The sequence below is a fragment of the Siniperca chuatsi genome, linkage group LG12 (assembly GCF_020085105.1).
Source record: "Siniperca chuatsi isolate FFG_IHB_CAS linkage group LG12, ASM2008510v1, whole genome shotgun sequence".
Taxonomy (NCBI): Eukaryota; Metazoa; Chordata; class Actinopteri; order Centrarchiformes; family Sinipercidae; genus Siniperca; species Siniperca chuatsi.
The window spans coordinates 22,622,388-22,645,638 of NC_058053.1; the positions used below are offsets into that span (position 1 = coordinate 22,622,388).

At 39.8% G+C, this 23,251-nt stretch overlaps 1 protein-coding gene across 1 annotated transcript in view; it reads left to right on the plus strand.

Moving 5' to 3' along the window:
* pdia5 (protein disulfide isomerase family A, member 5) overlaps positions 1-23,251 on the plus strand; it is a 54,881-nt gene that overhangs the window by 28,649 nt on the left and 2,981 nt on the right. The window contains exons 10-16 of the mRNA XM_044215760.1: positions 1,973-2,044; positions 4,059-4,195; positions 10,570-10,640; positions 11,385-11,548; positions 12,134-12,264; positions 16,357-16,427; positions 22,850-22,984. Of these exons, the coding sequence (XP_044071695.1) occupies positions 1,973-2,044; positions 4,059-4,195; positions 10,570-10,640; positions 11,385-11,548; positions 12,134-12,264; positions 16,357-16,427; positions 22,850-22,984 (781 nt within the window). The remainder of the gene's footprint in view (positions 1-1,972; positions 2,045-4,058; positions 4,196-10,569; positions 10,641-11,384; positions 11,549-12,133; positions 12,265-16,356; positions 16,428-22,849; positions 22,985-23,251) is intronic.

The window sequence follows — 23,251 nt, forward strand, 5'->3', positions numbered from 1 at the left end:
TGTTAACTGTGTGCTGGTGCTTCGTAGCTCCTGCTTTGTTCTCCGCTTCTTATTCCTCCTTCACCAGCTTTATCATCCCTATTTCCACATTAAGCACTCTCTCATTCCAGTCTGGCCTTTTAATTAGACCGGGACTGATTAAGTGCCTCTGTGGTTAGTCTGTGTGTGTGCGTGCGCGCTTGCCCTCTTCTTGTACGTGTGCACTTCTTTCTTGTGTGCATGAGTGTGTGTATGATGTGTGTGCAGTCACACGCACACGCCCGTGCACTCATGTGTAGCTGAGGCAGAGCCAGTCCGTTAGCTGGGAGCACATTAGTGTTAGCACAGGGCAAGCTAATGACCATCCGAGCCCATTGGCTTCAGTAATGAGCCCTTCACTGATAAACAGCAGCTAATCACTGCAGGGTAAATCGGCATCAACACCGCTGGAGTTATCTCGCCGTTGCACCCGCTGTAAGACCAAGTGTTCAAGGTCTTTTACCTTTTCAGTCCTGCAGATCAAGAAAGCTTACTACCCAACACAGCAGCACACCTCAACTTTCTATCAATTAAAATAACCATAAAAGTGAAACTATTTCAGCTTCTTTGTCCTTGCTGTGTCCTTTTAACCAAGAAAAACACCAGAGACTGTCAGACAAATGACATTTGTTTGACATTTTCTCAACTTGATTTTACAAGGTTTTGGTGTATTTTACAGCAGCAGAGATAAAGCAAGCGAATATAGAGCTGGTCATAAATCTCACTGATTGAATTCCAAGCAGCCATACTCTGCCACGGTAGTTAGTTCACTTAAAATGCAAGTTTTAAACCCCAAATCCAGTGTGTGTAATTCTGTATCACCTTTAATACTGTCTGCTCTGTATCTCGGGAGCTGTAACTGCGGTCGTCACCACCCTCTGTGTTTGCAGAATCACACTGCCCTGAGCCAGTTACTATTGACACTGATCCTTCAGCACTGGGCCGAGCCACCGCATTCACTTTCCAGCCTTCATTTATTCACAGCGAATAGCAGAGTAGATAAACTCATTCCTATGAAGAAAATCTGCTTAAGTTTGAATCTTTTCAGACTGTGGAACCAAGGAGATGCTTCTAGCTCATTTCAAATGCATTACGACGGGTCACTGGCATTTATTATATGCACTTTTAAGCTAACATGCAAAATACAAGAGAGAGGAAAGAGTATCAGTCATTGTTGAACTTTTCATCTGAGCCTTTTGTCAGCTTTCATAAACCATTTCCTTTTGGCTTTGAGCTGTTCTGTTTCTCAAAGGTGTGATCTAGCTCTTTGTCTTAGAAACTGGATTATTTTATGGTTGCTATGATTGTGTTTAGGATCCTGTCTTTTTGTCCATCACACAAAACATACTCTGTTTTTCAGTGTCAGTCCTGCAGGAAGTGATGAGGAATCACACCTTGCTACTTTTCAAGACCTGATTGAGCTGTGTCCTTAGCATCAACTATCAAAAACTATCAAGCATTGAAAGTCGAATCCTTGGTCAGATTCTTAGGCTTGCATGTTTTGATCAGATATGTCCTGATATAAATCATTACTTTGTTAAATTCATTCTAGATTTAATTTAGTCTTATTTTGTTAAGATAACAATAAAGCACTGATGTATTTTGAAAAGATGGTTCTTTTGGAGGACGGCAGCTGTAGTCAGCTTTGTTTAAAAACAGTTACAGTGGATACCAAGTAGACTCAGTGTCATGGTGAAAAAACATCCATAGAAACATAAACCACTCTTGCAGCATTATCCACTACTTTACTGCTGATCCCTATGTTTACCATGTTTGAAACAATTGTCCTTTGCCAATGAATCATTTTATACGCTGCTTTCTTATTGCAGTGCTCCAAATCTCAGCTGGAAGTGGTGTAACATACTGAACATATGGATCAGCGGAGTATTGTACTACAAGAGTGGTTTGAGAAATTTCTCAGAGGATGATCTCTAAACCATTTGTTGTCTTTTAGGAAGGGGAAGTTCCTTTACCACTATGAAAACTACGGAGCCACAGCCAAGGATATCGCAGACTGGATGAAGAAGTGAGTATGGTCCTTATCACTTCACCCACTGAAGATGCATTTAGACTTGTTAAAGTGCAGACTTAAAGATGTTTGTGTCCAAAGCTGTTTAAGCTAACAAAAAGACAGAACGGAGCTCCCAAACTACATTCTGCCTTCTGTATCCCACACAAGTAAACTGCTTCTACCTCTCACTTTAAATGTCTGACATCATCTTTTCCTTCTACTGTGGTCTTCATCACACCTTTTCTTGCCTCTCCTCACCCTGACTCACCTTGCCACGGTGTCATCAATCTACACCTGCTCTGTTCTCGTCTCATTTTTCTTTCTCACCTTGGCTCACGCTCTCTGCCCATAACCCCCGCTCTCCCACCACGGCTTGGCTCTCCTGCTTCCTTTTCTCCTCCATCTCCCTTTTCCACTCGCGTGAAGGGCCTGGCTGGAAAGCGATGACTGTCCACGGGGTTGCAGCCAGAGGGCACCGAGCAGGGCTTTCACAGCTATCACAGGAAACGAGACAGGCAGTGGGTGTGTTCTAGCTACACTCTCTTTAGCCCAGAGGCATAACAACTCCCTCCCCAGTCCTAAGATTTTACTACTCTGCTTATTCAGGGCCCAGCAGTATAACTTAGAAGTGGTTGCCAGGCTGGCAATCAAGTTGACATAATGGTTGCCATGTTTTTAAATTGAGTGATAATTTTAGATAATTTGAGTATAATTGCACCTCATATTTCAGTATTTAAAAAAAGTGACAAACAGTGGTTAAACAGACTAACAAACATTTCTGTTTTATTTTGTCTATTTCTCCCTCTCTCTCTGGCACAAAACAAACAACTTACATGGATGGACTGACTTAGACAACTAAATTTAGATATAAATAAGTTCCATATGGTAAAAAGGTGAAGACTATCCTCCTGCAAGCCTCATCAGATCTGCAGTTTGTCATGACAGAGCCCTTTTTCATCTGGAGATGCTGTAGATGAGGAAAAGCTGAAAAGGGTTTTTGCAGTAAACTGTGTTAAAAGGTTTTTCCAGAATAGTCTGATTTGCTGCGTTCATATTTTGAGACATGGGGTTCATTGTGCTCTTTTTGGAACTCTCTCTGCCTCAGAGTTTTTATCTCCTCTCCCCCGTTTATCACCCTTGCTTCAAATTTTGATGAAGTTTCTCTTATGTTCAGATTCAGCTGCCTCAGGTTTTTTTTTTATTCCCCACTCAATTTCACTTGTTTCACCCTTTTTCACTGGACTAAATCATTGCTATTTGCTATAGTCCCTTGCTTTTGTACATTGAAGATCATAACATTTCTTGACATCTACTTGATATCAGTCCTGACTTTTTTAGTCCTGGGTCTAGTTTCAAGGCAATAAGTGAGGAAGTTGAGGTAAGAGTCAGTATCCTTGGTCATCATATTGGTCCTCTGCAGCAGTGTTACACTAATAATAAGGTAGAGGGCGATTGGTATGGCTGTCTAGAGGCAGCCCAGGAGGGAACTGCACCTTATGTTGCAGAAGAACAAACAAAGATGTCATCTGATAAGGCCTAAGTGTAGCTTCAGTCCCTGATAAACCCTGATCCTGAGCTTTTTATATATCAGAGAGATGTATATTAGACAGATGACATTCTGGATAAAAGATAAGTGTGTGGAGGAGATGCAGCATTTCTTAACACCCCAGTTGCACAATTCTAGCGTTTTTAAAGATATCCAGTCTCATGCGGCTTCAGTTGGCTCAGGCCAGTGTGTGTGATGATGAGAAAAGATTGTGGAAGAGGAATGTGTTTGTGTGCACAAGTGCATTGAGTGTGCACTTGTTTATATCTGTGTCCACTCGTTCTTGGCATTGCAGCACTGCACTCCGTCATCAAGGCGGGGCTGCTTCAGTCCAGATGCGTGTGTGTGACATATTGGGTGGAGTGTGGGCTACAGCTGTGTCTGATTTTTGCTCCATACAGATTACACGCCAACTGTAATGTGTCTGCTTTTTAAAATGTCCCTCACCTCTGTTGCCCTTGCTGTCTCCCCTTCCTGTTTCAGCCCTCAGCCCCCCCAGCCAAAGACCCCCGATGTGCCGTGGTCGGAAACAGACTCCCCGGTCTTCCACCTGACCGATGAGTCTTTTGACAGCTTCCTGGAGGAACATCCCGCAGCCCTGATCATGTTTTACGCCCCCTGTGAGTAAGAAAGCAAGCTGAAAAAGAGCAGTGCTGCAAGCAATGATTATTTTCATAATCAGTCAATTATTTTATCTATACAATGTCATGAAATAGTGAAAATGAAGTACCCAGAGCCCAAATGATGTCTTTGAATTGCTGATTTTTTTCCCCCACCCAACCAAAACCAAGAGATATTCAATTTACAATTATATAAAACAGAGAAAAACTGCAAATTCTCACATTTTATTATCCGAAACCAGCAAATGTTTGCCATTTGTGAGGAATCACTTAAATCATTAATTAATTATCAAAACTGTTGTCAATTAATTGTCAGTTGATTGACTAATACATTATTCAACTGCACCAAAAAAGAGTTGTGAAACTCTTGTCTCAGTTCTAAGTGATGTCAGTATATAGGGCCTCCAAGAAAAAGGCTTTGGTAATCTGTACTTTCCTACTGTCAAAAATTCCAACGAAAAGACCAAAACCAGCAATGCACTAGTCCATCTCTCAAGACTTTTGGACTTCCCTACCCTGTCTGTGGCACTCAGCCCCCAGCTCGTTGGTTCCTACTGAAAATGTTAATCTTTAAAAACAGGTCACAAAAATATAGTTTCGGTTTTAAAAAAAAAGGCTCAGTAATTTTCCTAAAACAGCTGGCCTCTGTACTTTTTACAGGTGTAAACAGTGGATTTGTTGGGATTATTTTCAGCTGCGGATTAATACACATTTGGTGCTAGGGTGTATTTACAGTACCAGGATGGTGTATGTGATTGACTCAAAATAAACCACGGTGCCTATGTTCATCATAATGAAGAAACATATCACTCAGTACAACAATGTGGCTCATTGATGGGTTTTTAATAGTTTTTGGACAACAATGGAGTTCTGTGGCACAGAGGAATAAGATATATCAGGATTTAGAAAAAAAGACAATATTTGTTAGTAGGATCTATTCAGAGTATTGCCAGACTTCAGAAATATATAGATAGTCTTCACAAAAGAGAAAGCAGTTTCAATTGTAAAATATGTGCAGCAGCGTGTCAGAGGAGCTTCACATTCTTTCCTGCTGTGTAAAACATTCTCTTGCAGATTCTCTCGGGTAGAACTGTTGTTTAGTCACACAAATAACATGTTCACTGTTTCACTGTCATGCTCAGTATTAACAGTCAGCTGGAGAAAGAAGACTGCAGTAACTTTAGCTTTTTGTATCACACAGTCACACACAAGCTCATCCTCACAACAGAATACTTCATTGTTGCCATATGGTTCGCATAAGCCTGCTTGTCATTTTTATTCACGCACCATACTGCTGTTGTTACGCAGGACTTTGTAAACATGCCAGATTTTGTCGGTTAGATTTTTTTTCCAGGTCCAGATTGCATTGCTTTGCTTTGGTCCAGCCCTCCTTTGTGTGAGGGAGCTATCCAAAAGAGATTTGGCATGTAGATAAATGCGACCCATAGCTGTAAAATCATGCAGATAGATTCACCCCATTTAGAAACACATTCTGAGTGCAACAGCTATACGACACAATCTGAATTGTGTTTGTGTCCAACCAATTGTTGGACCTTTGATTATTATTTTTTTTATTTTTTGCAGCTACGTCTTTACTTCTCACTACATCACCTCCTCTTACTATTCACCTCGTCACCCTTCCTCCTCTCTCTACCTGCCTAACTGCTCCCTTCACCTCTGTGCTTATCTCAGTCTCCAGGCTGTAAAAATAGATGAATAAATAAGAAGAGCGTCCTTTTCCCTAGCTTCACCATAATGATAGTTCATTGTTTTCAAAATTTCATCACATGCTTTGTTGCAGAGGTTTCATACCTCCAGGTTGCTGGGAGCACTGCACTCAACCTCCACCCAGAGGGCAAACGCACTCTTCAGCTGCTGAAGTGATTAAAACACATCCTTAATACTCACACACTGCAGTGGGACCTGCTACATCCATTACGTCATTATTCACTGCCTAAAACTCGAAAATATTTTGCACTAATATTTAAAGTAATTTTTGCCAGTTGGCAAGAAGACAAATGTCATGACATGGGATTTCTGTAAATATGCCGAATAGGAAAAGCCAAGTGACGTAATTTCATTTATCAGATCGGCCTGTTTGGAATGTAAAAACAACCATTATGCAAGACACCCAGACTAGGATAGACTGAGATGCTGCATGCAGCCGCTTTTGAGCAGCTTTTGATCAAGAAGTAGCTACAGTGCGTACCTAACTGCATGTATCGTTTTCCTTTGGAGTTATTGGAATTTACCTTTGATGGAGTTAGGCTGTTTCACCTGCTTGCAGTTTTTGTGCTAAGTTAGACTAAACACATCGCATTGTGTTGAGCTCATGGAGATGAAATTGATATTGATCATCTGACCCTTAGTAAAACATTTTCCAAAATGTCATCATGCCTCTTGGCCAATTGATCACAGGCCAATATCAAGATCAAGCGCCAAAATCATCCCTTTCAAGTCATTTAGTTATGTCAGGTTAATACTTTAGCATAGTGCACAGCTACATAGCTGAGTTGTGATGCTTTAGTATACAGTACATGAAATGTTAGCATTATCCACAATCTAAAGACTGAATGTTAAGTTTATTCTCGCTAGTTTTGGCAACTTTTAAGACATCTTTAGCAATTTTTTTCAACAACGAGCAACAAAACTAAGACTTGATAGATAGAGATACGTATAAAAATCATTGGTTAATGCAAATCATCACCAATGATATCATGTAGTACAGTATATGCACGCATGACTTCAATTAACAACTTTTCAAACAGGCTTTACCTCATTTCCATTGAAAAGAGTTGATAACGCTGGTTTCATTCTTTCGTCTAAAGTGTACTGGAAACTAAATCTTCATCTTTACTGAAATCTGTGTCAAAATAAAAGCATAAAAAACGTTAGCTGTTTGACTTTGCTTAGTTCCTAATAGTACATAAAACAAACTTACTGATGTGAAGTTTCTCAAAAAGAGAGAAATTACTAGTGTCAAAAGAGCAAACTATAGTCAAACATTACCTTTTTAAATAGTCACACAGGGGCTTTGCTAGGTTTTAGGTTTATATTAAGTGTATATTACCATTTACTAAAGCATTAGCAGACAGCACACATTATCAAGCAGACTTGCAGAGAATATTTTGGTGTCATTAGTTGGTGTAGTTGTTGAGGGCAGGAAACATGACTGACTAACTTGGGATCAATTTTTCTTTTCACCATCCTTATCCTGAATGTACAGAGGAATGTTTGAGTGGACGTCTGTTTGGACAGCGCGTGAAGCAGACTAGGCCTTCCTGTCCCTATGTGGTGTCACAGCTGCACTTGACTCACCATGCGGACAGCAGCCAGTCACCCTCACGCTCAAATCAAGGGCAGTCAGCTAAAACAAGCTGCATCAGATCTTTTCAGCTCACACACACACGCATAAATATCTGTACACCCGCGACACATATCAAGCATATTTCAGACCATGACACAAACATTTATTGCACACAATTACACCGCATATTTCTCTCTCTCTCTTCGTGTGTCTCACACACACACACACACACACACACACACACAGATGCCCAGCCTTGCTGCTTCAATGCAGTTTCTTAATGGCCCTGCTGTCAGAGTGAGATTAATGGCCTCCCAACCACCACCATCAGCTTGCATTTCTGTCCACCTCTCAGCGCAGCCATTCTCACCGTCCTCTGAACAGCACTCAGCGGGGGTTGTTTGCACGCAGCTCCTTACGGCGGCAAAACCTCCAACTGAACGCTCTGTTTCCCAGTGTGAGCCTGATTATGTCCCGGACCAAAACAAAAGTTCCTCTATCATTTGCTGTAAAGCAGAGGAAACTCACCAGCCTTTTTCTTTTTCAGCGTGTATCAGTTTTCATTACAGCTACAGTGATGTGTGTGTGGCGAGTTTGTTCGTGTCCTCTTGACTGAGCTCTTCTCCCCCACACTCTGAATCAGCAATATTTCAGTGTTTCTGTAAGCCCCCCCCCCTCACACACACACACACACACACACACACATACACACACACATACACACACACTGACCATACCCCTCATGCACCACTTGTTCTGAATGCGGGGCAGGGTTGATGCATAGCACAGGACGGATATATGGTTTTCTCTCTTACTCATCAGTTTGAAGGGTCAAACAAAGTCCTTTTAGTCTCTGTTTTTCCGGTAAGCCTCAACACAATCTGATGATCACACACTACAGTGACTCAGTTGAAAGAGAAGCAGCTTTTTTTCCACAAGTCATATCACACTTGATTTATAGCCTGCGCCAGCACTGCATTGTGTATTGAAGAAAGGAATTCCTGAACTGTTTTGACAAGGGCAATTTACCAGTTTTGGAAATGTACCAAGTTTGTTTCATGCATCTGTGCACTTCAGCACTGTGAGCACATACACACACTGCTCATCCCTGATCAAACAACATATTCATTACATTTTAAGACAAAACATCTTGTACATTGTGTGAGACAAATATTGTGTTCTGTACTTAGAAAGTCATTTTAGATCCAAAAATAAAATGTTTGCCAGTTTGCTCATGCAATATTAAACACACCTCCACACCAAACAGAGTTTATTCTTGATGCTCGGAGCTCGAACAGATTTGTTGAAAAGAACAGTTGCAAACACATGTGCACACACACACACATACAGATATCACTACCTCCAGATATTACAGTTGTACAGAGCAAAAACATCACTAATGCTGTCCTGCTTCTTAATTAAAGGACAGAGAGGCACGGCATTTGGTTGATTGTGAAGTTTGGTGATATAGTGGAATTCATTCTCTTTGAGTTGTTGAGAAAGCCACCCTATCTAGAGCTGGGAGATAATTCATATTATTAAGTGACTCTCAGTGGAATTACATTGTTATGCAAGTTTGTGTTTTACATATATGGAGAGATTGATGCTGTACATAATAATGGAACACAGTTTGTTTCATTGAACATCAATTGGATTATTTTATGAGCTCTATTCATTGTCATATCATGATATACAGGTTTATTGATACAGGAGAAATATTCCCATCAATTAACTATATTGCTATATTGAAATAATAATATTAATGACATTATGACAAAATACTGAAAAATACTTTATCACTAATTGCACCAACATAGAAGCACATGTCTGCGGTCGAGTCATAGTAGTTTGCAGAGGATCGCTGCTGTGTTATCACGATATTCTTTGTTCATATCTGGGAGTGCGGTCTTTGAAAAACATTTTCTTTTAGGGATATTATATTCACATTCCAAGTTTGAAGCCTTCCATTTTATCTGTTTGGATTGCAATCATATCTGGAACCAAAGAAAACATGACTGCTTCAGAGATCTCTTTCCATCGTCTGCTTTTTCTGCCAAAGAGTACAAGTTGCAAACGATTCGGTTATGCTAGGTTGTGCCAATGTAGTTTGTCTTTTTGGTTGTTTAGATCTCACATCAGCTATTGCACTTTGATTACTTGCTCTCTTTGTACTCAACCAGGTGCTTCTGCTTGAGATGGTGAAATAAGGTTTTTGTTTGTGTTGCCCCCTTTTTTCTGTTACAGACTTCTTACACTGCTTCCATATTGTCGTGGTTTGTTGTAGATTTATTTATTAGATTCATTTTTTTTTTTGGAACTGCTCCACAGCAGAGTCATCAGCAACATTAGTTTCGATTTCTACTGTGCTTGTTACTGCCAAGCGCTGACTACAATGTAAATACATCAACACATAATAATAGTGTTAATGTCATGATATGACATATTAGAAATTCTATTGATATTATCATGAATGATGTGATATGGCACACCACTCGTCATGACTATCGACCAGCTCTGCCCACACCTCCACCAGTTTGTTCCCCCTCTTTCTCTCCCTCTCCCTTTGTCTTCTTCTCGCTGTCTTTCTTTCACTACTGTACTCATCACTCACTCACACCCAGCTCTTAGTCTCACTCAACATGCTTCCTCAGACACAAACTTGCAGCCATGCATCTAGATAGCAAGCTGATATTATCAGCCGATATTAGCTTATCACAGATTCATTAGTATTGATGTATATGTCGCCCCTTATGTGAATATAAATTTCAGTACATAAATGTTTTATAATAATATAATAAAGTAACAGTTTTTAAAATGCACCATGATATTGATATTGGTATATATTTACTATACTTTTTTGATAGTAAACTGTAAGATATCCTGCCTCAGTGTATATCTTTGTCCCAACATTTTAATAACCAGTTTTGAGGGATTATTACCAAAAATGTTTGTTTAGTTTTGAGTTTTTAATAAGAACGGGAAAAAATGACTGCAAGATATTTGTTGACTCTCAAGTATCAGACATCCGTCATCGGTTGGGCTCTAATGTGTAATTTAAATCCTTTAGGGTGTGGACACTGCAAGAAGATGAAGCCAGAGTATGATGAAGCTGCTGAAATACTCAACAAGGTCGCAAATGTAAGTTTCATAACCTTTGCTTGTGTTTACGTGTCAACAGCATGTATCTCTACAGGCCTGTGTGTTTTGTTTATTTTTTATATTTCACGCTGATGAACATACAGAATTACACAGGTGTAGGGGTGCCTCATTAACAGATCATAATAATCCCTTCTCTTGGCCTGAAGGCTTTTGGCTGATGCAGCTGACGTGCTGGTCAGCATGTCCTTCAGTCTAGCTCTCAAAGTGTTTCTGATTAGTCGGGTGTGTTCCTCCCTCTCCTCTCTGCCATGCTGTCCTCTGTGGTAATCTAACACTCCCCAGCCAGGGGCAGGGCCTATAAAACTCCAGCCTGGTGACTGCAACAATTATCTCATCCATGAGCGTCCCCCCGGCCAGACGCTTGGACCTTCTCCTTGTGGCTCTCTGCCCGGCACCGGAGGTCAATGGGAAAAGCCTGGCCATTATCTAATATGGATGGACTGGAGCCTCTCTCACCCTGAGCCCTTAAGACCCAGCATATCATTTATTTTTCTCCTCCTTGCTTCTCTGCTAGTGTTACTAATGCAGCGCTTTTATACACACAGTTTGCAACCTTTCCAAGGTTGAACTTGTTGTTGTTTCTAAAGTTTTGGTGTTAATTGGTGTCATATAACAGGTTAGTCTAAGAGACCGTCATTGGTCTAATTGGACAGATCATTCTATAGTTATTATTGTACCAAAGTCCCAAGTGGCTTAAGCTTTGCCATCGTTATTTCTGCACAGAGTCCGGGTGTGTTGGCAGCAGTGGATTCCACAGTGCACAAAGCTGTGGGGGATCGCTTCAAGATCTCTGGCTTCCCAACTGTTAAGTATTTCGAGAAAGGTGAGGAGAAGTACACGCTGCCACAGCTCCGAAGCAAAGACAAGATCATCGAGTTCATGCACAAGTGAGTCACACACTTAACAGGCAGCTCGATCACTTACCAACAAACGCTGCCTGTGCAAACTTTAGACACAGACTCAAACATTTCAGTAATTTAGTCCTGAGCTTAAACATTTTAGCTGTGCCCTCTTTTGTCCTGCATGCCAACGAACTTTCCTTATCTGTTACCTTCTAAAACAAAATGGGTGAAGTGAAGCATTGATTAGCTGCAACATTTTTTTCAAAACTTCCTCCCAGTTTAATAGAATAATCTTTGGAAAGGGTCACTGTGAAAAGTAGTGGGCCTGCAATGACATCAGTCCAGCTGTGGCAATTACAGGCTCCACAAAGGCAAAGTCTGTGACCAGAGGTCAGCAGACATCATTTTATATAAGGCTGACATAAAGTCTCACTCATTGAGTGTTCTATTATATCAGTTGTATTCACATGTTACCATTTTTCTTTTTTGGAAAAAAGGTAGATAAAAACTATATATACTCTATATCTGTATTTACACTACTTTTACCACTTACAATAAATGTAAAGCAGTGTTTTTCCCTCCTTGTAGTATGTGTAATAAATACTGCTTTGCTCTCTTTCATGTCTGCAGTCCCCAGGCACCTCCTCCACCAGAGCAGTCTTGGGAGGACAAGCCCTCCAGCGTCAGCCATCTTGGATCAGAGGATTTTCGAGAGGCACTGAAGAAGAAAAAACATGCTCTGGTCATGTTCTACGCTCCTTGTAAGAGCTTACAGCAATTCATAAGAACTCTACTTAACACCTGTTATTAACAGAGTTTGAAAATAAGCATATCCTGGGTTTAAACCAGTTTGCATATGTAACTCAGAGCTGCCAGTCAAGCTCCTCGTCACACAGTATATAAACCCCACCTAACCATGGGGAGACCGAGGAATGATTCAGATGACTGAGAATAGATTTGTGCAAGTTTAAAAAAAGAGAACAAATCACTGTTCCGTCTCATATTCCAGGGTTCCTGGAAAACATAAAGTTGTATAATGCAGCTTTATAGTTAAGCCCTGAAAAATAGCAAAATTGACCAAAACTGTCTGGAAAAACTGGAAAAAAGTAACTGTCATGTTAAATGTTTTAATTAGCAACCAAATTACCATTATGTTGCTATATGAACTGTCCATAGTCAGACCTGTCAAAATGTATCTGTGCCCAATGTCTGCAACAGCCGGCAGTTTCAGAATCAGAATCAAAAATACTTTATTGATCCCCGAGGGGAAACTCAGGTTACAGCAGCTCACTATCACGTCAGTGCACACAGGAATAGAAGTACTAAGCAAAAAATATAATACACTATAATACAGGAAAGATAAATTAAGTACCAAGTGGGTAGAAGTATAAAATTAAAATAAGTGTAAAGTACAAAGTGGATTTACCATTGATGATAAGTATGTATGGTGTAATAGAACAGTGTAACAATATATGTAATAAGTAGTAGTGCATGTAAATTACAATGTGGTCAGAGACAGTAAAGTTAAAATTGTGTGTGATCAGTGTCTCAGTGTTCACCTGATAATGGCCTTTAAAGCTCTAGTAATTAATATTTTTAATAGTAACAAAAAATGGCTCAGTCTCCTCAGCGTTTCCAGAAGCAGCAGGCAGCTGTTTTCAACAAACAAGCTCTGATAAACCCACTGTACGTTACCTGCCCAGAACCAAACAGTAGACAGACAAAATGAGTGACTAGCTGGTGAAGAAAGTGGAAAATCTAGCAGCAAAATATATTTTAGATTCTCAGGAGTTGGAGGAGACCATAGCAAAGCTAAATAGTCTTGCATTCACCATGTGGACACAAACATGACTCCAAATGAATGCTGGATGTGTAAATGGGCAATTGTTTGCTAACACATTTGGCATGAAAGATTAACCGGACACTAATATAGAGGACTGCATTTCTGAAATTGAATTCATCTGTTCTCTGACTGGGCACCTCAGACTAACTCAAGTCAAACTCAATTTTAAGTTTAGAATATCTTGAGCCAACCCTCTACAATACCCCCGGTCTCATGAGTTCTACTAAGAGAAAGGTGAGAGTGCCTGTCATTGAACTTGTCTTTGAAAATGATTTCTTTAAAAACGTGAAGATCCAGTGTCATGACACTCTTCATCGGAGTTCTCAAACAAAACACAGATGCAGAAGGAATACTGAGTGGCTAACTTGCTTAATTATCAATACACACGTAGACACATACATGCACCTCTGTCCCTGTTTTTTTAATGCCCTTTGTGTCTGATGAAGGCTTCGAAGCCAGTCGGGGCACAGCGGTCAGGCTGCTGCCTCTGTTGGGCCCTTTGGTGCTTCGCTCTACAAAGAGATGCTCCAGATGCACATCAGGCAGCAACAGCATGCTGCCCTCCCACCCCGCCCACCCCATCTGCATCCTGCTTACTGGTGTCTTATGACACGGAGCTTGCGTTTAATAGAGCATTTGATGAGATACAGCTGCTTGCTAAGACATCAAGGCTGGCGATGCTTCAGACAGAACCATCAGTTTTTTTAACAAAGGTTTGGCTTATGAACCTTTAGCCTCAAATCTGCAAATTGAACCTAAACTATAACAAAATGCCATCACATCACATCTTTCTCTCGCCAGCTCTTTCCTGATCTCAGGCTATGTTGATAGTCCATTTATATACATACAGTGTTAAATTAAAGCATTGTCTAATTTACTAAATACTCATTTGGAGCCATCTGTATAGATAGTGTTAAGTGATGCTCAGTTCCAAACAAAACATTTTGTTGCATTCAATATTAAGTTATATTTATATTGCTTTAGTATACACATTTTTAGCAGTGAGCGATGGTGAATATAATCAAGGCTGTTACAGTACATCTACCTGGCAGTCCATTTGTATTCATCTGCCTGCTTTTCTCCCTACCTCACTGTCTGTCTCTGTCAGTTATGAGAGAGACACGTGAAAATGTCTGTGCAGGTAGAGGAGAGAAATGATAGTGGCAGGTTTCATTATCAGTATCATCAACAGCAGACCTACCTTTTAGCTGCTTTTAAGCAGCTTGGATGACAAAAGGTATGTGAAAACTGAAATATTCCTGTATTTAGCGTGCAGTGTGATGCCACCTGCCCTTTGTTCATTATTTGCTCTCATTCCACTCTTAGGCAGTCTCTGAGCAGTTACAGTGACCTGCCTGGTCAGTCTGTTCATGGCAAATGGGACACTGCTGTGTTTTTTTTTTTTTTATGTATCTTTTTAAGACTTGCGACAGAACCTTTTAAAGGTTTAAAGGCTGCTAAACTTCAGCAGGAAATTGATTTCTGACCTGTGCTGAATGCTGGCTTAGAGAGACGACTCTGAAAAGGAAGGCAAATGGACGGTTGCAGAGTTGATGTATAATTGAGTTGAAGGTAGAGTTATCGGTGTGTATGTGAATGCTTGCAGGCATGCACGCAACAGTAAAAATACCAAATTATAACTGGGGCCACCGTCAGCCAGTGCGCTTGTAGCCTTTGAAATCCATTTACAGATCATAGTGTTAATGCTCTTAATGACTCGTGGGAACAAATCCTGAGATCTTGGTTATAACAGGGCCAGTGTCAACAATGTGTAACTGAATGTATTTTGTTTTGTACATTTTTATAATGCTTACATTTATGAGATATGATGTCGTTTTAATAATCTGCTATGCTAAAAAGCCCAAAGAGTGGAGGCTGCAAATTAATGACCATGGTTTGGAATGACATATTCAAAAATCTCACATGGATGTAATGTTTGGGTATCCACATATTTTTGTATCCACCTATTAACCAACCAAAACAGTCAGCACTGTACCTACTGTACAGTTAGCCCACAACATCTCGCTGAATAAATCCTAACCCCATCATCAGGATTAGCATTAGTGAACTTAAGGGAAAACTGTTACAGATGGCTTGTGAGAAAAAGACGCTCCCTCAAAACTATTTAAGAAATAATCCACATACAAAAATGTTGTTCATTTGTGACTCTTTGTCACAGGCTGATTGACTAGTGATTTAACCGAAACTCTGTACATGAAAGCTTTTATCCAGTCACCCACTGCCAAACTTTTTTTTTTCTTCTAGGATTTGTCACCACAAGAGATGTTTTTGCCTTCTTCACCTTTCCCATTTCCCAACAGCAACAACAACAACAGTCTGATTTGTAATGAACAGAAGAAGAACTGGGTACTTGACATTAGCAACAAAAGAACAAAAAAATGTCATCACAGTTATTACACAGTTTGATTGCAAGTGCAGTGCAAATACACATCCCCCCTTCTATGTAGTAAGATGTAGCTAGAATCATAAAATCTTCTTCCTTCACAGATTTATAGTTATCACACAACCTGGTCACCTGTCATATATAGTTGGATCATCTTGCCTCCACCTACTAGATGTGAACCTGCTGTCTGTAAATTGTATCTGTAGTTGTGGTAGCTAGTGGTGTATTTGTATAAGTATTGACTTACTGTATATGGATGGCTGCTGGAGCAGAGAGAGCCAGGAAGGTTGTGTTTAAGACAGCAATAAAGAGATTTACAGTCTCTCATAACATACAAGTGAACCATCTCTAATATGGCATAAACCTCTAAATAACTGCAAGGTTGTGAAGGGGCCACATGCTTTATGAACATGTTTGAGATTGAGTAAATGCTGTACTGTAGGGATTTTGTTTGTATCTGTGAATGTGTGCATGTTAGTAGCATCATGTTTATGTGACATTAGTACCTGTATACGGTGCAGTTTAGGACATAAAGCTAGATGCTGTGGTGTAAATGTGTCACAATGAGCAGTAATAAATTCCCATCTCTGTGTTCTCCTCTTCCAGGGTGTCCACACTGTAAAAACGCTGTTCCCCACTTCACTACAGCAGCAGAGCTCTTCAAAGAAGACCGCAAGGTTAGTGTTTAGCAGTAATGCTGTGGATCCCTTCAGCTCATGCTGACACTTAAAGGTCCAGTGTGCAACATTTTGGAGGAGCTATTGGCAGAAATAGATTATAATACTTATAAATATGTTTTCATTAGTGTATAATCACCTGAAAATAAGAATTGTTGTGTTTTCATTACCTTAGAATAAGCCCTTAATATCTACATAAGGAGCGGGTCCCCTTCCACGGAGGCCGCCATGTTGCATCGCAATGTTTCTACAGTAGCCCAGAACAGACAAACCAAACACTGGCTCTAGATAACGTTTTTCGCGACTTCTGCGGGCACCATAGCTTCTCCTACACGCTTGGAATGGGGGGGTGAGGCAAGCGGTATTCAAATGTTGCAAACTGCAATTTCACCACTAGATGCCACTGCTCCTTTAAAGTAACAATACTAGGTTTCTGTCATGACCCACAGTTAGAAGAGAGGATCAGTATTGATTACATTTCTGTAACACTTGTCCAAAAGAAAACCAAAACAAAAGACAAAAATTCAATCCAACATGGGACCTGAGCATGCAGGAACACATAAAAGAAACTATAAATAGCATATAACACAAACAAGGTGCATACAATTCAAGCATAGCACAGGGTACAAACAATTAACACTTATTTCCATAGTGGTCTTGGCAGGCCCCAAATCATGATGATGAACAACATAGACTGCTGTGCCTCTGCTACATTACAGACTTTCATGACAGTCTGTAATGTACATCAATCATTAATAGATCAAAAAATATGCTGGGATTTCTTCAGTTATAGCCATACTCAAACCTAACAACCTTTTGAAACTTCTAAGATGTCAATTTGCCCAGAAGTTGTTGGTCATGAAATATCTCCAATCTTGAGCTAACTGTTTCTTAAATGTCTTGTTTTCCATTTCTACATGTGTTAAGTGCACAAGATGCAGTGTGTAAATAAGACAGCTTTGGAAATTAAGCTAGCAGTTTTCCCGTTTTTACAGTGTTTGTACTAAGCTAGGCTAAACACACCCTGGACATACTGTATATCTGTACTGGACTCACAGAGGGGAAATTGATATCAATCTTCTCACATGATTCTGGGTAAGAAAGTAAACAAGCATATTTCCAAAAATGTCAGTGCATTCTTGAAACCTGCGTTCATAGAGCTTAATGGCTTTGCATATTCATTATCTACAATATGGACCGCACACTTTCGATTTTGTATGTATTGCAGTCAAATGCAAATTAGATTTAACTGGTAAAATGTCATTACACTTTATGATCATTTTTTTTATCTTTTATACTCAGTATACATGCTTTTTTTTTACTTTGCTGACAGCTCAGTGGGTGTCAGATAAGAGTTTCGTAAAATAAGCAGTTATTCTGAAATTAGCATGCAGAGTGATTGCAGCCACATATTGCATACTCAAAATGTAAGACCTTTAATCAGTGGTATCCTGAAAACTCCCCACTCAAAACTTACAACTCCTTCCACCTTGTTCCTAATATTTGTCTCCACATGTCATTTAGGAATTTAACCACTTCAGTCTGATCAAGTCTTCGGTACACTTGGGGCTCTGGGGTTATTGGAGGTTCATACAGTCACAACAGGACACACTCCTCCTCCATCATCTCTACTCCCTCTCATTCCTTTTCCCCCAGGACTCGTGTCCCAGCATACTCCCACTCCTGCTCTTCCTGTTAATAACCTCTGACTGCAGGGCTCAGTATTTCCAAATATCCTCCTTAATTGTGTGACTCACTCTCTCTCACACACACACACACACACACACACACAAACTGAAAAAACTTGGGCGCGTGTGTGACAGTATGCTGAGCTACGATTTATCATCTCAAAGTAACACCTTAAAGAAACATCCAGTTGTTGTCTTTTGATTTTAAATTTCATCGAGATGCTTAATGTTAAACGCACTCCAATAGTTCTCAAGCAATGTTGCTCTCTCATTTGTTTGGAATTTTTCAAAATCATTGTCAGATGGTGTGAAACAGTGACGTGTCCTCAACAACTTAGTCATCCATTTTTCTGAGGCAATCCTTTGTAACATTTCTCGATAACATTAAACCTCAACATATTAGCTGGAAATGTTTTTGTATAAGTCTCTGAGTATTGCCCTTCAGCTGCCACTTCAGGAACTCGTACATGCCTTCATTCTTAGAGTAAACACTGAAATACATCAGTACATAATCATCAATAAAATAACTATGTCCTCCACAGTGTAAAATATATGTTGTCTTTGCAGTACAGTGAGAAATTATTAGTTGTAACATGGACTGTACACCGGTAAGTGAAACAAACATTAATGGAGCAATGATTCTCATAATGGCCACCAAGAAACACAAACTGTTTAAGACCCTTAACCACCTAATGGAAAAGATATTGACTTTGTATTTTAAGAGAAAAGTTATGACTTTCAGAACAGTCCGAATTTCTTTTCTTTCTTTTTTTTTTTGAGATCCAGTATCTAGCGGCCACAACATCTTAAGGCACTTTGGCATTGCTTCACCCTTCAGCTGTGATGTTTGGATCAGTATCCTTATGATGAAACCCCCACAAGCTGCCAAACCAGGGGACCCTCATATCTGTGAAGGTTATATAAATGCAGAGGTTTAAGATCACTTCCCTCTCGTTGTTTCTCCAGTGGCCAGTGGAGGTGTGAAGTTGTGTTTGAACAAGAGTAAATCTGAGCACTGGGCATGTGTTTACTTGGCAATCCTCTCTATTTATAAAGCTGAGCCCCAGTGTATTGTACCAGGCCGGTGTTGATCACTGTCTATTAGCTGCCCTTGCCTCATTTACCAAAGGCAAACACAAGCTTAGCTCCAGCTTTGAAGACGCAAACAATTAAAACTCCACATTCTGTGCTGTATGACAGCGGGAGAGCTGTGTACAGGGTTTGTTCTGAGCTGTTTGTCTTTTTCCCAAAATCTAATTAATAGCAGTATTAAAGGTGCACATTGGCTGGAACTACTTGTGTCCAAAAGCTGTTGCCACTGTAATAAGAACACTATTTCATCAGAGAAGTGTATATTTTTTTTGAAGAATTTGCCCAATATGGCCTTCCTTGGTGCTGCTACAGTACTCAACAGAAATATACTGACCTGTCATAGTTCTACGGATATCATGATAAAAAAAAATGTCTTTGTCCCTGATCCTGACCTAAATCAAAGACATTTAAAGGTCCAGTGTGTAATATTTAGGAGGAGCTATTGGCAGAAATGGAATATCATTTAATAAAAAGTATGTTTTCATTATTAGTGTATAATCACCTGAAAATAAGAATTGTTGTTTTAATTACCTCAGAATAAGACGTTTATATCTACAGAGGGAGCGGGTCCCCTTCCACGGAGGCCGCCATGTTGCACCGCCATGTTTCTACGGTAGCCCAGAACGGACAAACCAAACACTGGCTCTAGATTGAGTTTCACAGCCACCGTAGTTTCTCCTACACACACGGAACGGAAGGGTGAGACGAGCGGTATTAAAATGGTTGCAAACAACAATTTCACTGCTAGATGCCACTAAGTTACATACTGGACCTTTAATGTTGGGCATGTAGCAATATGGAGTTTCTATCTGTCATCCATTGTATTTGGTACTTAATGCAGCTTCACAGTGCTTGCACTTGCTGTATTGTGTGCACACTTGTCCTGTGCAATGAGAGATTATTACGGACATTTCGGGTGAGCTCACTTTCGTTTTTACCTCCATATAAAGTGGTTGGGATATTTTGACAGAACTGTTGGCTTGATAACGACCTGTCTAATTGTCAGAACGTGAAGTTTCTTGCCTCATCTGACTGTTATTGCGATTGCCATGTTCCAGATTTCAGTAATTACTTTGATGAGTACAAGGCTACAGTATCATAACCAATGCAAATGATAGACAGAGCTATGAAAATATGACCCTAGTCAGAATTATCCACCCCAACATCCCATTTCAACAGGAGTTGCATCACATTACCTACATTGCATAACCATACACCCCATTTAAAGTTAATTTAAAGTGGGTAAACCAATCCAATATACAATAGTTGAACTATGCTGAACTGAAAAAAACAGCATTAAGATAAATAACATTGTCATTATTTTTAAGAAGCTTTTAGGTGAACTGACCATAAAACCATAACAGTTCCATAAATAACTATATAACAACATTGTCTAATAAAAATGTGTTGTTTTTGTTTTTTGCTTCATTTATCTGCAGAACCTTCCTGTTGTGTTTTGAAAGTAGTGTTGAGTTCCTTGCCTCAGTCGCCTGCTGTGTAAATTAACTGTATTCTTGTGTTTTAATTTAGCACAATGGGGCCTGTATGGCATCTGTATGGAACTAGCTCTGAGTTTATCAGTACAGTTTGACTGCTGCTCTGCTCTGCAGTGTGACGCTGGTGGATTGAGACCAAGCCAACTGGTAATGTGCTGCTCCTCAGAAATTTTTCTGTTGGATCAATTACATGATGTGGGGTCCTCTGTCACTTTAAGATGGATCAATAACGGAATTGGCTGTGGACCTTTGAAGAACAGCAACTCTACGGCTTCATTTTCTCCTGTCAATTCACAGCAACTCTGATTGATTACACACAGGGATGAGCAGTTGTATGGTACTTACATTATATCCCTTATTGCAGCCACTGTTGCTGCTGCTTAAAGTACTCTGTGTATCTCAAAGTGTCGTTACTCAGAACATTTCACATTGTAAACAGTATTTGTTGGTGAACTGCTCAGTTACATGAAGAATAGGATGATCTTACGCAGTGTTGTCAGTTACATTTCTTTTGACTATTTTGCTTTTTCCAAGGTGAAACACCTCAGTCCTACTGAATATACACAGCTTGCAGCAAGTCCGTGAAATCCTCTTGTTGTGGGAGTACATTGAGGCCTAGTTTAAGACCCGATTAACAGACCATAGAAGAAGAATATCCCTTTATAGGCTCTGATGTGCAGAATACTCTATTTCTTCCCTGTCCTCCCTTTGTGTTCACAGATGTCTGTGCTGCTGATGCAGACGAAGCCAACACTCAACAACAGTGTACTTATCTAGCAATATGTTGGTACTTATGCAGATTCTCAACATTTGAGTATTTGTATTTGCATGAAAAAAACAAACAAGAGGCACTTGTATTTTGTAATTAGGACAAGAAGTTTTAAGCATCACTTCACGGTTGGACACGCAGAGACCGTGTCTAATATGTTTTCTTCCCACAGCAGATCTGTCATTTCCACATTCAGCTCGAGCAGACAGATGGACGGGGAGTGATTATTTGATAGTGACAAGTTCAGTGTGCAGCGCTCAGCACCCTGAGAGAGGGTGACATTTCAGCTGTCCAAAAGGACACGCTGAGTGAGCCATGTATCATTGAGGCGGCATTTACGCCTCATTGGGGCAGCTTGTCACTAATCGATGCAGCAGTCTCGCAACATAAATCTCCCTTGTTGTTTTTATGTAGGAGTGATTGTTGTGGGATTTTTCCTCACCACCCACACCAAATGGTTTCGCTGAAGAGCAATGCATTATTTTTTGTAACCTGATAAGAGAAACTAGGGTTCTAAATTTGGACAAGGAGAATGTGTTGAGCCGGCTCATTGCCAGAGCCGGTGAATACATGTAAGCACTCGTTGTAAATGGCCATTTCACAGTTGAGAAATATTGAGTTCTCTATTACATTCTCTTGTAATATCCTGCGTGTACCTTTTTTGTAGTATTGATCTACAATTATAATAAAGTTTATATGTTCTGAAAATATAGTGAGTGCTTAAGAAACACTGAAACAATAACTAATTGAGCCCTAACAATAAAAATGCCAGATGTGAAGTAAAATCATTGTTACAGAACAATAAAACAGGGAAATATAATGATAGAATATGAGCCAATATAAACCTGCTTTCAAAAGGTTTTAGGAGGTGAAAGATGTTACAGATCTTGAATTTTTTAATAGCCACAGGCAGGGCAAATGAGTACCTACATTAAACTTCTTCATGGTTGGCATTGTTTTTATTAAATGACCACAACTTTTCTTAACACATAAAAATGCATGCAAGTTTCCATTGTGTAACTTTTCTTCAAACACACATTAAAGAAGGTTTTCTAGGGAGTTTTAACCCACAATACAATTCATGCAGCGAAGTAAGCTAAAATGAGAGAAAGCTGATTTAATTAGTTTGAGATTTGATGAAAAAAAATTTTTTTTACATTAAGTTACTGTAATAACAAAAGAGTAGTTGATATCTCAAAAATTCCACATTGCTATTTTACAATTTACAATTTCATTTCCTTCAGGCAAACTTCCACTCATCTCATCTGATAAGGCAGCATGTGAAACGCCTATACAAGTGAAATCCTCAGCTCTGTGTTGCATTATACCTTATATCGCATCACATTGAAAGTGATTGTTGTCGTTGTTTTTCCTTAGATTGTGTACGCAGCTGTGGACTGTACAAAAGGACAGAACCATGAGCTTTGTAAGCAGGAAGGGGTGGAGGGCTACCCAACATTTAACTACTACAACTATGGCAAGTTTGTGGAAAAATACAATGGAGATCGTGGGGTAAGTGGTACTACATATCTCACTCACTTGTTTTTTTTCACTTACAGTCTCTGAAACTGTTAACAAACTCAACACATACCGAGACGACGCAATCTGGATATTGTTAGAATCATATATATAGGGATTTGATTAACCTGGTTTCTTCATGTTCCACAGAAGCGTCATATCCGAAGAAATGTAATGTAATAGGCAGCCTTCAAACTTTTCCAGCAGTTTTTGATTTGGTTGATGGTTCGGTGGCTTCTGGCTTCGTTCATCTTTTCAAAT